The sequence below is a fragment of the Melopsittacus undulatus genome, chromosome 2 (genome assembly GCF_012275295.1).
Source record: "Melopsittacus undulatus isolate bMelUnd1 chromosome 2, bMelUnd1.mat.Z, whole genome shotgun sequence".
Taxonomy (NCBI): Eukaryota; Metazoa; Chordata; class Aves; order Psittaciformes; family Psittaculidae; genus Melopsittacus; species Melopsittacus undulatus.
The window spans coordinates 24,615,813-24,632,486 of record NC_047528.1 but is presented as its reverse complement, the minus strand read 5'-3'; the positions used below and the strand labels follow the sequence as shown (position 1 = coordinate 24,632,486).

Here is a 16,674-nt window from a genome sequence, read left to right as displayed (position 1 = left end):
TTTTTTTGTTTTGATTAATTAAAGATTAAAGGCTAGGACTAGGCCTGTAGTTTAAGTTCTTGGCTACTATGGTTGTCATCCAAACACAATATTGTAAATTTAAACTCCTTGCTCTGCTGCTACATTTAGCAGTCTTTACATGAACTTTAGTTTTTGTTTTTTTCAAACTTTTCAAAATTATACAATATTATAGAGAATCCAAAAGAAATAAAATTAAAACATATGTATATATATATAACACCCCCACAACCTAAACAGGATCTGAATATATAGACCTGAAGTAGAAGGAAAAGGAGATATTCAGTTCAACAGTTTTAAGTAGCCTCATGATTTGTTGGATCAGCTATTTGAGAATTTCTGGGGCTGTCAGTTGCTAATGGAGCTTGTGAAACTACACATTTGTTGAAGCTGCGACTCGGCAGAGTAATTAGAGTGATCTGTGTGGAATAATGATAAGCTGCTATTATAAAAAAGAATACCTCTTTCAGAAATGTAGCATTTTTCTGCTTATAATTATCTTTTGTTTATTTAAAAGCCTGTAGCAATGAAAGAAAAGTTAAAAGTGGATATATATTGTATGTATACTGAGGTAAAGTAGCGTAGCTTTGCTTTGTGTTAAAGACCTGTCAAAAGATGATTCCACTATTTTAACAAGAAAATTAATTCAATTTTAACAAAAAAAAGGTATTTCATAGTTCAAAGTTGTTCTAATTTTAAGTTTTCAGATTTTTATTGGTGTTTGTTTCACCTCCCTAATTAAAGCAACATCTGTGCTGGTGTTGTGTTTCCTGTGTGCAGGATCATGCAGACATTGAGTGGAAGTTTGCTCGAACAAAACTCTGGATGAGTTACTTCGAAGAAGGAGGAACTCTGCCCACTCCTTTTAATGTCATACCAAGCCCAAAGTCTCTGTGGTATCTGATCAAATGGTTATGGAGACACCTTTGTAAGAAAAAAATTAGAAAAAAACCTGAAAGTTTTGGAACAATAGGGGTAAGTCCTATGTTTTACTTGGCCTACAGTACTCCTCTTCACTATATAGGTGAGTCTTTCTCAGCTTTATAGACCATCCAAACTGTCAAGTAACACACATATGAGTTAGAGAATATTTCTAGCAGAGAATGTTTATTTTTTGCATTCATGTCAATGTATTAGACGGAAAAACACATCATCATATTTCTGTACAGTGACAATATGAACCATAGAATCATAGAATCATAGAATAGCTAGGGTTGGAAAGGACCTTAAGATCACCTAGTTACAACCTCCCCGCCACGGGCAAGGACACCTCACACTAAACCATGACTACCCAAGGCTTCATCCAACCTGGCCTTGAACACTGCCAGGGATGGAGCATTCAGAACTTCCCTGGGCAACCCATTCCAATGCCTCACCACCCTAACAGTAAAGAATTTCTTCCTTATATCCAATCTAAACCTCTGCTGTTTAAGTTTGAATCCGCTACCCCTTGTCCTGTCACTACAGTCCCTAATGAATAGTCCCTCCCCAGCATCCCTGTAGGCCCCCTTCAGATACTGGAAGGCTGCTATGAGGTCTCCATGCAGCCTTCTCTTCTCCAGGCTGAATAGCCCCAACTTTCTCAGCTCGTCTTCATACGGGAGGTGCTCCAATTCCCTGGCCATCCTTGTGGCCCTCCTCTGGACTTGTTCCAACAGTTCCATGTCCTTTTTATGTTGAAGACACCAGAACTGCACACAATGCTCCAGGTGAAGTCTCACGAAAGCAGAGTAAAGTGGCAGGATCACCTCCTTTGACCTGCTGGTCACACTCCTCTTGATGCAGCTGAGCATACAGCTGGCTTTCTGGGCTGTGAGCACACACTGCTGGCTTATGTTCATTTTCTCATTGACCAACACCCCCAAGTCGTTCTCCACAGGCCTGTTCTGAATCTCTTCTTTGCCCAACCTGTAGCTGTGCCTGGGACATGAGAGTGCCTCATCTATAGATAATGAAGAATGACTAAAAGCAATAAAAATACAAGAGATCAAATATCTATATGTGTCTACCAATCCCACAAGTGTGGTTGATGATCTCTAGCTCAAGTGTCACAGTTCAAGTATCATTGACACATCATGAACCACAGATTTGTGTATAATGTATTTTTCATGGAATCACAGAATCCCAAGGGTTGGAAGAGACCTCAAAAAATCATCTAGTCCAACCCCCCTGCAAAAGCAGAGTAACCTAGAGTACATCACACAGGAACTTTATATTGTCTGTCTCTCTTTCTCATCATGTAATGAAATGGGTTTACCCTAAGCGCATTCTCACAAAATGCTGTTCCCATTAAAGAACACATTTTGAAAGGTAATAGCATTTACTTGGAATTGCTTACTTGAATTTAAAGCTAGAGTTATTTCAGAATCACATTGGTACCCTATTGTAATAATGTTGATTGTTAGTGAAATTTTTAGAACAAAAGAGGGAAAAAGACACACAAGGGGAGCAAGAATAGTCTTGCACCTGTATTCAGCAGATGACTGTGCAATATCTTAGCTACAGACTTTTTCTTGTAGCTGCAGTGGATAAAGCAGACTTAAATTTGACCTTCCTAGCTTTATCCAGATGAGATACCTCAGTCAGCAGCAGAGTTTTTTCTCAGGCAACAACCTAACCCACTAAGAACTAAATTTCTCTAGTTATGTTTTCTTCATTTCCCATGGTGTGCCAGTCAGTACCTCAGTCACTGAACTGCTTTCAGCCAGCTCCAACATAAAAAAAAACTATGTGGCCATATTTACCACATATTTTTCTATGTGGTAAAATGTGGACAATGGTGCTTTCCCTATACTATAGGGATTTGGTGAATAAAAATATTTTCAAGTCTGTTAAGAACTCAGATAGCAAAGCATTATGTGAGGGTATAAGAATTTCATGTGTAGGTAAGGGAAAGAAGAAAGGGTTATAATGTTCATGCTGTTGACCATGGTAACAAAACTTCCATTCATTTCAAAGAAGCCAGGGGATACAATACTGTTCTTTGCTGGACCATTCCTCTATTGACTTTTTATTTATATTTCTTTCCAGTTTCTTGGTAAGTTGATTAATAGGGATAGGCTTTTCCTACATATTCTCCAGTCACATTCTGTCATTCAGTTTAATTGCCAGATATACTTAGAGAAACAAGTTCACTTATCTCTCATACTTGTAGATAGGAAAGAAACAGCCAGAAAAGGAAGCTTACGAATGTGAGGATGACATTGAAACAAAGCAGTACTAGACTACAAGAAAGAAACAGTGAAAAAATAACCCACTGAAATTAATATAAGAAAAGGAGTGAAGAAAGAAAAACAGTGATTTGAATAGAATTTTATTTTTTCTTAAAAGACATTAACTAACATGAATGGTGAAGAATTCTGAAAATAAAACATCACTGTGTAATCTAGGAAGGGAAAGAAGTAAATGCAGAGACCAACAGGAGGAAATAACTAATATTTTATTAGAAAGAGAAAATCAAGAGAGTAATGTACTTGTGTGAGGGTGATAGTGAGCAATGCTTCTAGGTTTTTGTTTAACATTTGGTGAGGATGATTAGCTAGTATAAACTGATGGAGTGATATTAAAATTAATGGAGCAATGCCAGTGCATTGTAGCTGAGGATCTAGGGTTGGTTAATACAATATCCATGTTTGTCTGAGACAGATCCCGAATACCCTTATACATTAAAAAAAAAAATCCTTCAATACAGTATTTTCTGTCAGACTTTCTATCCAGGAAAAGGGATTTTTTTTTCCATTTTTTTTTCCCTTCTCAAACTGCAGCTTTGGAAGTTAAATAATTTCTGGCTCTATGAAATAATAAAAAGACAAGGTGCCCTCAGAAACATGCTGAATAGCATGGTGAGGAAAGGAATTAGGAAAGATCATCCTCAGATTTCCTGTGACTGCCTCCTGCAGGGGTACATAAAGAACACCTTCTAGAAATTAGCAGCTTGGATTTTGGAAAACTGGTGCAGCAACAGGTCAAAGGGCAGGGACTCTATATACAGAGCTGGTTGGGATTTTTTCCAAATGTAATTTTCTTTTTTTTTTTTTTGTTGGAAAAAGAACCCCACTAAATTCCTAACCAAACTTTTTCATTAATATATACCAGTTTTGAAGAAGCATTTGTTGGGAAGGGCTTTTCAGCTTCAGGATGGTATTTCTGTATGGAGAGAGAAGGAGCAGGTGCTCAGTAAAGCAAATGGCTTGGGTTAAGAGAGAAGCAGGTTAATACCCAGTGGATATTTAATTATTTACCCCAAGCAGAGCAGTTCTGATAGGAGAGATTTCCATCTCAAAATCATTAAGATCCTGAAGGGGAAAGGTACTCTCTTGGAAGAACAGAAATAAAACAGCTGAAACTCCTTATGTGATGTGAAGCCCTAATTACTGAACTGTTTGGGGGTGGAGGACATAGGCAAGGAAGAGATGTGTGACATTTTTGCTTTATTTCTGTGGAGTAAATTTTAAAATAAAAATGTTGATGGAAGAAAATGGAAATCCTAAAGTATCTGAGCCAATAGGACTATATTCATAGCTAGTTTCTTACAGAATAGGCACTTAGCTGAAAGAATAGCTGAAACCCCTGTGAAGCAGAGGGCTCACCAGAAGAGCCATCATAGCAACAAGACTCCCAGGTGCCCAGAGAAAGTGAGTAACTGTGGCTGACCAGGCAGATTCAGCCCATACATCTGTGCAACTCATAAAACTTCAGCTAGCTCCTCAGGTATAACACAAGGCCCATTAGGGCTATCTGAATTTGGAACACTGTGATTTCTAGGCACAGTTATGCACCCAAGCTCCAAAATGAAATAAGATGTGGGTATGCAATATTCACTCTTGATTTCCATGAAAATCTTTTCATACCCATCAAAGTGTGAGAGCTATTATTTACTCCAGCAGTCAGGTCTACACACAGTCTGAGTAGATGTAAACCAGATGCTGCTCACTGGATTTTCCCCAAGAGGTTAAGTAGTTGGAGAACGAATGGTGATCTCAGCTTATCCTGGGGGAATGTGTTCTTTCCTGGTTTTGAAAAACGTATTCACCCACAGCTAAGTGTTGGTTTCCCAGAGCTTTTTCAATTGTCCCAAAAAACTGCATTACAAATTAAATTTAGAATCTCTATGCCCTATGAACCAAAGGGAAATTAAGAGTTTCTTTGCCTTTTGTTCACAAATCTCAGTTGACAGCTCTCTGACTCCAGGTCACTGTAATAATCCCTGTAATAATACTGACCTCACAGCTACAAGATAAGCTTTGTTGGGACCTATTTCTTATTATTCAACTTCACATTATGTACTCTGATTCCTTTCCTGGGGGAAACAAAACAAAACAAAAAAAAAAAAAAACAAAAACCCAAACACTAGGCTCAGTTTTGGGCTAATTTTCTTATATTTGCTATATGGATGTATGGATGTCATGTTGTTTGTAAGGCAGAACCTAGATTTCAAAACATTTTATTTTGAAATCTTTAAATACTAACTTTCCTATTAGGAAGCTTTAATCAGTGGTGAAGTACTATGGCGTTTTCCAGCAGAAAAAGCAATAGCGCGCATGCAAAATCTGAGTCAGGGCTAGAGGATACAAAACAGATGATAGACAGAATGGAGGATCAGGCATGATGTCTGCATAAAAAACTTTAGTACCAAAAAGACAGGAATTATGAGCTAGGAATGAGTCAAGGATGCATTAAAAGTGTCACCAACAATCCACTATAAAAATATATATATGTGTACACTTGCAAGTTCATTATATGCCGGCAGAACTCGTAAAGAAAGAGTTCAGATTCAGAATAGTTTACAGTAGACATGCCAGTGAAAGGATTTAACTGACTTGGATGAAGAAGAAAAATGTCAGTAGAAATAAGTATGACACGGTTGCTTGTGGGGACCATTTACAGTGTTGCTTGTAGCAAAATTATCATGGGAAAGAACAGAGTCTTCAGGCAAGTGAGGTGCCTCTGAACAAAGCTGATTAATTTGCTTCTCCTTGAATGTCAGCTCTGTGGTTCTGCCAGCCTTTGTACTGAGACAGCTGAAGCAGTGGGTGGGAGAGTCAACAGGAGCTTTTTCAAGGGACAGTTTTTTTCTCCAAAGCAACACACTGTCCAACCACACTGATGGCAGCTTCTCCAGCACAGCTACAGCTTGAAGAAAGGACAGGATGGTTACGTGTTGCTTCCTAGTACTTCAGCTCTGCTGTTAATCAGAGCTCTTCTGCCTTTCAGATTGCAGCACATCTTTATTTTCTGACATTTTGACATATCCCAGGTGTACAGCATTCTCTTTAGCTATTACCACAAAGATCTCCTGCACTCAAACGTCTGAAATAACAGTGTGTGCTGCTCTTTACATATATATAGCAGTTCTGTTAACTTTGTCACTCACCTCTGCTAAAGCCAGATTATTAATGTCATTGTATTGATTGGGCTGAAGATTTTCTAACTGCTCAAGGCTTTTGGGTGTCTCAAGGCTACTGCAGTTGGCCATCTGAAATCCATTGCTATTTCAAGAAAGAGATGTAAGAAAAGTAACCCCAATCCCACTGGAATAAATTGTACTGTTTTACTCAAGTTACATTCCATTCTATATCTGATCAGTTGCCAGAAAGTTTTTTACGTATAATTTGAAGTATTTCAGAGGAGAAAATGGAAAGGATCATTAGGAATATCTTTGGTGATATTTTTATGTGTGTGTGTACATCTGATGTATAGATAAAAAGTTACCTCTTTTCTAGCTTTTTTTTTTTTTTGCTATTTTTCCAAGCAACCTATATGGTAATTATTATCATTTGTCAGAGAAAATATCCTTTCCCCTTCTCCTATTCTTTGCTCTCCAAGTGGAAAATGATGCAACTCCTAAGTCAAGTATTTTGTATTTTCCCCGTAACATGTATTATTGAAAATTGAAATTCCTTCCACCTGGAATGGAAATCAGTAATCTGGAGTGTTTGCTGTGTAGCCAGGGACCTTCTCATGGGAAAACCTCTTTGTCAACACAGATTAAGTTCTTATTCTTCATATGGGATGCTTCTATTCAAGATAAGGAATATATCCCATGACTTCAAGCAATTTTTACATTTTTTGGACTTCTATCACTAAGCAGTTTGAGGTCAAATGCAGATATTGTGTTTGAATTCCTACTTATGAAATATACAATTTTGATAAAACACTTTGAAAGAAGTAATTTGAGATTATCAATTTTTTCACTGCTAAAGAGATTTTTCTTCCAAAAAATGCAAATTACTAGGAATGGCATAAGCAAAAAGACCAAAATTAGTATCAGTACTAGGAGATCTTCTATTCAAGCTTAGTAAATTATATTAGTGCCCTTTGGAAAGTGTTTTATCATCCCATTCAGTTTCATGACCTAATAAAACATTATAATCAGAAGAATGTTGTTATTTTTAGTTAGATTTAACTTTGTCAGCCGTAGTTTTCAACACTTGAAGAAGCACATAGCACAGTGGTTACTTGGAAGAGCTTTTGAACCACAAATTAGACTATGACCACATAAAGAAAAACAGGCTGTCTGAAAACTAAACAAGTACAGTATTAGTATTAATGCAATTTTATTTATTTATAGTGAATAGTTTGATTTTCAGATGTGTTTAAGCAAAGACTCATTCCGCTTTCAGAAGGAATCAAAAGGCCATTATGAACTGGAGACTGAATCTGAACATTTAAACAGGAGATAGAGAAGTGATGGGTGTAGTAACTTTTAGAGGTTATTTGTATGCATAATCCCGTGTACAGTACTTATGTGTCTGTGTTTCAAAACTCACCATTAAATGCATTCTTTTTCACCTTCTCAGTGTTATGGATTGAAAACAGTTGTTAAGTGCAGTAAAACTGTTCTGGACAAGTTACTACATGTATGAATTTGTTTTAAAATCCACAGCCTCTGTTTCTGGGAATTTCAGAATCTCCTGGACTAAAAGAATAAACAAGATTTAGCCATTTCTTGTTACAGGTGCAGAATGAAACCTATGCATTTATTTCACATTTCACTGTGAATTAGAGCAGAGCAGACAGCAGCTCCAGAAAGTATTCTGCAAGATGAAAGTAATAATTTGTTTTGTTTGCATGAGTTATTAGCTTTACCTGAAGTGCATTTCAATTACACCTTAAAGTGTTTTTTCCCTTTGACTTAAGTCAGATCTGTTGATAAGCTCTCTTAGCAACGGACCCCTTCAGTGCCCTGTCAGCAGGAATGAAATATCTCCATCGTGTGGTCAACTGCGAAAAATCAGATTTTTTTTTCTGAAAACCGGCTGAAGGCGGGTGGTGGGAAGGTATCACCCTCCCTACGCCTGCCTTGCCTCTCCCGTCCCAGCGGTGGGGATGCTCGCCTGTCCCTCCACTCCTAAACATAAGAAATTTCTGTCTTCTCTTCGGTTAAGTCATAGATACAGAAACACCATCTGTAAAAATACTGAAGGCAAGATGCTTATGTAAAGCCCACAGCGGCTGTTCAGACTGATTGGGAAATCATGATCTTCCCCTTTCTGTTATTTTTGTGTGAAGCCCAACCACACAGCTAATGCGTCCCTCAAATTAATTACAAACAAGAAGGCAGCTCTGAAGACTAAACTGATTCGGAGTACAGGGAAAGTGTTAATTATAAATTGCCAATCAGTTTCAAGTACAAGAAGATGACAAATACCTTATGGTGGACTGCCTTATTATGTAACTGAGGTAAATTTTAACAAGCCCCTTGAATGTCCTTTCACCCTGTTTTAAGATGCTGTAAGTATTCTGTTTTGTGCAAATGCAGTCAGTAGTTAGACACCATTTTTTCTCACCAGCAGCAGATACAAGAACCCAAGTTAAAATTGTCTTTCTTTCTGGAGTCAGAGATAATTAAGGTATAGAACAGGGAGATGTGACCCACTATGCTGTTGAGGACAATAATTCAAGGACTAAGTAATTCAAGATGCTTGGTTTTTTTCAACCCATCTTCTGGATAGCCCTTAGATGTTGTAGTATAAACTAATGCAACACTTGCTTAAATCTTGAACCATGCTTTCATCCTACCACACTTCTTTTTGCTGTTCCTATTCAGAGTTATTAACCTTCTTACCCTCCTTCCCTATCAACACCAAACTGCATTGCAGGCTAAGTTTTTTTCTTCCATCCCCTCTCTATGATCAAGTGTTTTAAATAGGGAACTAAGCAGGAATTCTTCCCTTCAGTATAGTTTTATTGTGCAGGTATTGGTTAGGTCTATCTTAAATGAAACATTAGGAGATATAGCACGTATCTTGCTAATATCATGCTTATGTCAAGCTATTCTCAATTCAGTAAAATACACTTCAGTCTTTGCTCCAGCACCACTATCTTCAGCAGACTTTGACCGACCCCTCAGCTTAGTACATACCAGATACTGCAAAGGCTTGCTGTCTTGTTATGCAGTAAGTATTTTACTACCAGGCAAGTATTTATGGTTTTTTGTTCTTTTCTAGAGGCGTGCAGCTGACAATCTGAGAAGACATCATCAGTACCAGGTACAGTCCCATGTTTATTTTTTTTTCTGTGCTTCCAGAAAGTTCATGAGGTAAAAAAAAAAAAAAAAAAAAAAAAAAAAAAAGGAGAATTTCATGAGAAAGAAGGAAGAGAAAAAAAAAGAGAGGAATAATTCACAAAATGAATACTTATTTCATCCTCAGCAAACAAGCATAGTATTTTTGGTGTTCAAAAAAAACCCAGCATCTGAGAAGTAGGGTTGTCTACTTTTGGGGTGCAAAAGGGTATTTTATAGAGCAATAATATACTAAGTAATATTTTGCCCACTGTAACATGGATTGACTTTAAAAAAAACATCCCACATAGTCCCACCTCCCTGCTGGGATTCATCAGGATTATATGTGTAGCTCACTGACATGTTTCATGAGAACCTGCTCTCCATCTCTCCACCTGTTTCCCCGCAGACTTCCTGTCACAAACTTCCTGTCCCTTAATAATCCTACTGCCTAGGTACCCTGTAAACTGTTCTTCTACTCCATTCTTCCTGCTTCAGCCTCTGATTTTTTGAGATTATTGCACAAGGAATAATTATCAGATTCATTTTCAATTTTTGTTGCAAGTTAAACAAGTTGTGGACTGTATACTTGTAGGTTTGGTAATTAATGGATTCCATATGAGAAATGACTAGGTAAAGTAGGACTTTTCCAACCTGAAAATGACACAGCTGTGAGACGTACAACAGAGATCTATAAAATCAGGGGGAAGGTGAACACAGAGAAGCTGTTTACCACCTATCTGCAAACTGAATACTAGACACATACTGCACTGCGTTAGTAAGGCTGTAGGCAGCACTTTGAGAGAAGTGATTATTCTTCTCCAGCCCACACTTGTTAGACTGGAGCAGTGTGTCCTGTTTTGGGCCCCCCACTGCAAGAGAGATGTTAACAAACATGAAGGAATCCAGCAAACGGCCACCAAGATGGATAGAAGGCTGACGTAAAAGAAGAAACCCGCATTTCAGCCTGGGGTAGGTTAAGGGGGATCTAATTGCTGCTGTCTTCAAGAGCACAGTGGGTGGTTAGAGAGAAAGGCAGCCAGAGTTTTCTTGGAAAAGGAGACAATGGACACAAACTGCAAGAAGGGAAATTCTGTAAGGGAAATCATCAACACGGTGGTGGTAGTAAAGAACTGGGAAAAGTTGCTCATGGAGGCTGCAGCATCTTCACCCTTAGAGATATTCAGCACTTGACTGGTTACAGCCATGAGTGGGACCAGACACCCTCCAGGCATCTCTTCCAATCTAAATAAATCTACGATATTTAGAAGTAGAAGGCAACAGTGGAAACTATCACAGAGCAGGTTAGAAATGAACAACCCCCTACACAGAATCTTATTCCAGCTATGCTGAGGAATTTATTGGTGGCGATTTGTGGATGTTGAGAATTTACATGAGTTCAAAACACATAGGAAAACCTGTCACAGGCCATTAAACCTAGAGCTGCTGTTGCTGATTCAGAAAGTCTTTGAATCTCACATCACAGGAGGTTTGGGAAAGTATAGCTGGAAATAACATTATACAACCACAATATACTTACAGTCCCTCATGAGGCATCAGCAACTGCTCACTGTCAGATTGCCTGCTACTGGCATGAGACATGCCTTCAGTGAAATGCAATACAGCTCTTTTCAGGGCAATTAAAATCATCACTTTTGACTCAGAGAAAACTCCAGGACCAAACTTGCCAACAAAGTTTTCAAGCTGACAAGCAGGTATTCTTTATTGCGGCGCCAGGAGACACGGGGGATAACTCCTCCTAACGTGTGTCTCCCTATTGCTACACAAGCCATCCTCATATAGTCCCTGGGCATACATACATATTCATGAGGCTACGTATGGATTACATCATTTTCCAGAAAGCTCCCCGCATGCATACAGAATTGTGGTGGTGGTCTCTGAGGTTTGTTTACTTCTTCCAACAATCTTCATCACTTCTGGCAGCCTTTGAAGCACGTGCAATAGATGCTTATACCAGTTTAATTGGTTCGTTAGCACCAGAGACATAATAATCCTCCTATCCTCCTACTTATCAGTGAGTTTACCCATAGCCTATCCTGGACACCTGCTATTCCCAGATACTCCTTATCCCTGCATCCTGTTTTTCTAGACTGTTTTTCTTAAGACCACATCAACTATAACGATTTATCTTGTGCCAGTATGTTCTCTATCTGTACTCTATTTTTTTCTATGTATTATGCACCTCAGTAATTTTTCACTGCTACTGTTACAAAGCCATTGAACTTAACATTGCTTAAAACTAATTCTAAAGATTTATAAATTCCATTTTGTGATTTTGTGTTCCCCTTGTTTCACTTTCCACTGAAAAGCAGAACAAATTTCCAACCAGATATAAGGTTTGTACATTTTTTGCCATGCTCCTAAAGCACAAAGAAGCCCAAGCATGCCTGGTGAGTGTAGGTTTAGTAACTAATCCCAAGAAAGCTAACGTGATATTTTATGTTTTTAGGAAGTTATGAGAAATTTGGTGAAAAGATATGTTGCAGCAATGATAAGAGATGCCAAAACTGAGGAAGGACTGACAGAAGAAAATTTTAAGGTATGTTTTTTTTTATATGTTTGCAGGTGTTCTAGTAAGATATTGTAAGACTGTGAAGCATATTTCTCACATTTCTCATTTGTTTAGGTAGTGTATAACTCGCTTCCTAGAGCAGTGTCTGTGTCATGATGGACCACACAGAGATAGTATTGTACATCAACACCAGCAAGTCTCCGTCTTTCTTTCTCTGGAGCAATAATCAATTTTATCAGCTGATTTGAATTGTGCCAAGTGGTGTAAAGGGACAACAAAGGAGGACTAAGTGGGTGTAACGACATATAATATATGGTAAAGCAAGATGCAAACAGTTTCAGCACATTAGCAAATAGATTTTTTTCTGCTAAAGTCTGCTATCATGCAGCTAGTGGTGAGACTGCACTTTGATTCCTGTGTTCAGTTCTAGGCCTCTCACTACAAGAGAGATATTGAGCAGGTCCAGAGAAGGGCAATGAAGCTGATGAAGGGTCTGGAGAATAAGTCTTAAGAGGAACAGCTGGAAGAACTGGAGGAGTTTAGTCTGCATTAGAGAAAGCTCAAGGAGGACCTTATTGCTCTCTACAACTACCTGAAAAGAGGTTGTAGTGGGGGGGGGGGGGTCAGTCTCTTCTCCCAAGTAACAAACAATAGGACAAGAGTCAACAGCCTCAAGCTGCACCAGAGGAGGTTTAGATTGGATATTAGGAAAAATTTCTTCACTTCATTGGAACAGACTGCCCAGGGAAGTGGTGGAATCACCATCCCTGGGAGTGTTTGAAAAACGTGAAGATGAGGCCCTCAGTGGGTCACCACCCTTCGTGGTGAACTTGGCAGCCCTGGGGTAATGCTTGGTGATCTTAAACATCTTTTCCAATCTAGTTGATTCTATGATTCTACTATTTATTTGTATACAGAACACCATTTTTATTACTTAAAAAACAGAAAATTTAAGTAAGTAGTCAAATATATTTCATATTTAGTATATATCACAATGCTTACATCCATTACTGTTTATTTATAGCATCTTGCTCTTATTCACACTTCAAACTTCAAATATTCAAAATCATATTCATCTGGCTGTGTTTATGCATGCAGAAGATATAGCCAGAGCCTGATCTAATTGCTTCATTATTGCTTCATTCAGATCACCTTGAGTGCCATCACACGGCACATACAGGCTATCAGGCCCAGTCAGCATAGACTTATGAAACGAAGGTCCTGCTTGGTTCCTGCTGTGTGGTTTGGTTGATACACTGGAGGGAAGGAATGCCATCCAGAGGGACCTTGACATGCTTGTGAGGTGGGCTAATGCCAACCTCATGAAGTTTAACCATGCCAAGTGCAAGGTCCTACACCTGGGTGAGAGCAATCGCAGGCACAGCTACAGGTTGGGCAGAGAAGAGATTCAGAGCAACCCTGTGGAGAAGGACTTGGAGGTGTTGGTTGGTGAGAAAATTAACATGAGCAAGCTTCACTGTGCGCTCACAGCCCAGAAAGCCAACCGTATTCTGGGCTGCATCAAAAGGAATGTGACCAGCAAGCAGATCAAAGGAGGTGATCCTGCCCCTCTACTCTGCTCTCGTGTGCAGTTCTGGTGTCCTCAACATAAAAAGGACATGGAACTGTTGGAACAAGTCCAGAGGAGGGCCACGAGGATGATCAGGGGACTGGAGCACCTCCTGTATGAAGACAGGCTGAGAAAGTTGGGGCTGTTCAGCCTGGAGAAGAGAAGGCTGAGTGGAGACCTCATAGCAGCCTTCCAGTATCAGAAGGGGGCCTGTAAGGATGCTGGAGAGGGACTCTTCATTAGGGGCTATAGTGACAGGACAAGGGGTAATGGGTTCAAACTTAAACAGGGGCGTTTATATTTGATATAAGGAAGAAATTCTTTACTGTAATGATGGTGAGGCACTTTAATGGGTTGCCCAGGGAGGTTGTGAATGCTTAATCCCTGGCTGTGTTGGACAGAGCCATGGGTGACACGGTTTAGTGTGAGGTGTCCCTGCCCATGGCAGGGGGGTTGTAACTAGATGATCTTAAGGTCATTTCCAACCCTAACTATTCTATGATTCTACGATTCTATGACTAATGTTCTATTACAAGGTGACCACTTAATGGATGAGGGACAGGCTGTGGATGTTGTCTAGACTTTAGTAAAGCCTTTGACACTATTTCCCACAACATTATCCTGGAGAAACTGGGTGTTCATGGCTTGAACAGGTGTATTCTTTTCTCCTGTGAGGGAACTGTGTTTGTTTAGCCTGGAGAAAAGGAGGCTCAGGGAGGGGCTTATTGTTTTCTAAACCAACTACCTGAAAAGAAGTTGTAGTGAGGTGGGGGTCAATAACTTCTTCCAACAAGTGATAAGAAGAAACAGCCTCAGGTTGTGCCAGGGGAGGTTTATATTAGATATTTGGAAAAAATTCTTCCTTGAAAGGGGTGTCTATCATTGGAAGAGGCTGCCCAGGAATGTGGTTGAGTCACTATCCCTGAAGGTATTTAAAAAATACGTAGATTTGGTGCTTAGGGACATTGTTTAGTGGTGGACTTGGCAGTGTTTGGTTTACAGTTGGACTCAATGATCTTAAAGGTCTTTTCCAACCCAAATGATCTCTGATTCTATGATCTATCCCTTTAGAGAAAGAGAAATAGAGACCTCCTGAAAGCAGGGTGCCTTCTGCTGAGAAAGCAGTTTGACAGATGTTGCACTGGCTGAAATCAGCCTGCAATAATTAGTTCTGACTTATCTGCTAGCTGCCAAACATTTAGTGGAAATACACAAAGCCCTAGCTGCGCTGCTACTCACAGGGAAGTGTGTGCACACGTGTGCCTAGGCATGCATGTATCCCTATGTGTGTGTAAGGGATGGTGTTAAGAGCTGAACAAAATGGTGTTGTCATGATGGAATTATACTGTCTAGCAGATTGAGTGCAGGTCTTCAAGCTCTCTGTGCTTCTTCCTCCACCACTGACAGTGATTTCTATGAGTAGTCTAGGCTAAGGCACATTTCCTCTGAAGTTTCTTCTGATAGAATTGCTGATTGCTTTTCTGAATCACCTGGAAGATCCATTAGACAGTCTGCAAATCACCTTGAAATTCCAGGTATTATCCATATGGTGAAGTTTGTTACTGATCCCTAGCATAAGCCAATTTTTTCCCTCTTTTTAATTACAAGAGGAAAAGTCAAATTAGCTTTTGTGCTCTGATGTTTCATCTTTCTTCCTAAATTGTAGGAGTTAAAACAAGATATTTCCAGCTTTCGTTTTGAAGTTCTGGGTTTGTTAAAAGGAAGCAAGCTGTCTAATTTGCAGACTGCAAAAATGAACAAAGACACTTCCTCTCTGTCAGAAAACGAAGAAAATAGTGAGAGTGAAGAAAACAAGAAAGGAAAGAAAAAGAACTTCAGCCTTTTTGACATAACAACTATGATTCACCCAAGATCAGCCACTATTGCCTCTGAAGCACATAATGTAAGCAATGGTTCAGCGATGATGGTGTCAGAGTCCACTAAGGAGAAACAAAAGCGTGTGAATTTTGTAACAGATATAAAAAATTTTGGGTTATTTCACAGACGATCAAAACAAAACTCTTTGGAGCAGAGTGCAAACAAAATATACACCGTTTCTGAAGAAGTTTCCCGTCAACAGGCAGAAGAACAAAGTGAGAAAACTGATGAACTGGAAGAGGGAGAACTGACCATGAACTGTGAAATAAATATCCAAAGTCCTGACAAAAAATGCATGTTAGGTGACTCACAGAATAATGGTGACTCTTTGGATTCACAGGAAGAGGGAAGTATTTGTGCTTCAGAAACAGAGAAAATGGAGATACAGAACTCAGAACCAGCCACAACGCAGGATCAGCTGGACAAGGAATTGGAGATTAGCATTGACTGTGATGAGAAACAGGAAACAATTGATCAGGGTGATTATGTGATAACAAGGTTGTGATGCTTACAGGAGGAAGCATTTACAAATATATATATTTTGCATAGTGCTTGGGGGGGGATGTTTTAAGAGTTATATTAGCAAATGAAGAATTACACTTTGTAGTACTCAACTGTGGCACATGATCTTGTAACATAGTAGTCAAGAGAAAGATAATACGGGAGCCTTCTGTTTTGTAGCCTGCTTTAGCTTTCACAATTTGTTTTACATTTTTTAATAAATGGAAGCATCTTGTATTCTTGTACTGTTGCAATAACCCACAGAAATTTTTTAGCTATCTTTTTCAATTACAACAAATGCAATTTCTCTCATATGATAGTTGACTCCTATGATAAATATTTTTCTATGCAAATAAAAAGTAGCTTAAGAGACTTGTAAGCCTTTATTTAACTTAGTAAGTTCTTAAAAGATTCCGGGCACCATAATAATCATAAGCTGCTTCTGTCAGCATAATTCATGTCAAGCTATTAGAATCATTTATTTAAATTTCTATAAACTTAATTTGTTTCAAAAGCTATACAGAATCAAAAGATAAAGTATATTCTTTTATTTATTGAAGGAATATGAATACCTGTAAATTATGAAAGTTCAGTCTATTTGATTATTTAATTACAGCTTCCCCCCCCCCCAGCAAGAGGATTATCACCATCCTGTTACCATTGTTAGAA

General features: G+C 38.8%; 1 protein-coding gene across 3 annotated transcripts in view; it reads left to right on the top strand.

The window, feature by feature from the left end:
* Nucleotides 1–16,416, top strand: part of TRPC4 (transient receptor potential cation channel subfamily C member 4) — an 89,432-nt gene extending 73,016 nt beyond the window's left edge. For 2 of the 3 annotated variants that reach the window (XM_005147632.4, XM_031047713.2), the window contains 4 exons: nucleotides 799–993; nucleotides 9,468–9,509; nucleotides 11,994–12,083; nucleotides 15,293–16,416. In XM_005147632.4, coding sequence (XP_005147689.1) covers nucleotides 799–993; nucleotides 9,468–9,509; nucleotides 11,994–12,083; nucleotides 15,293–16,009 — 1,044 coding nt within the window. In that variant the 3' untranslated portion in view covers nucleotides 16,010–16,416. The remainder of the gene's footprint in view (nucleotides 1–798; nucleotides 994–9,467; nucleotides 9,510–11,993; nucleotides 12,084–15,292) is intronic. The other variant, XM_031047712.2, reaches the window with a different exon arrangement.
* Nucleotides 16,417–16,674: the final 258 nt, after the last annotated feature.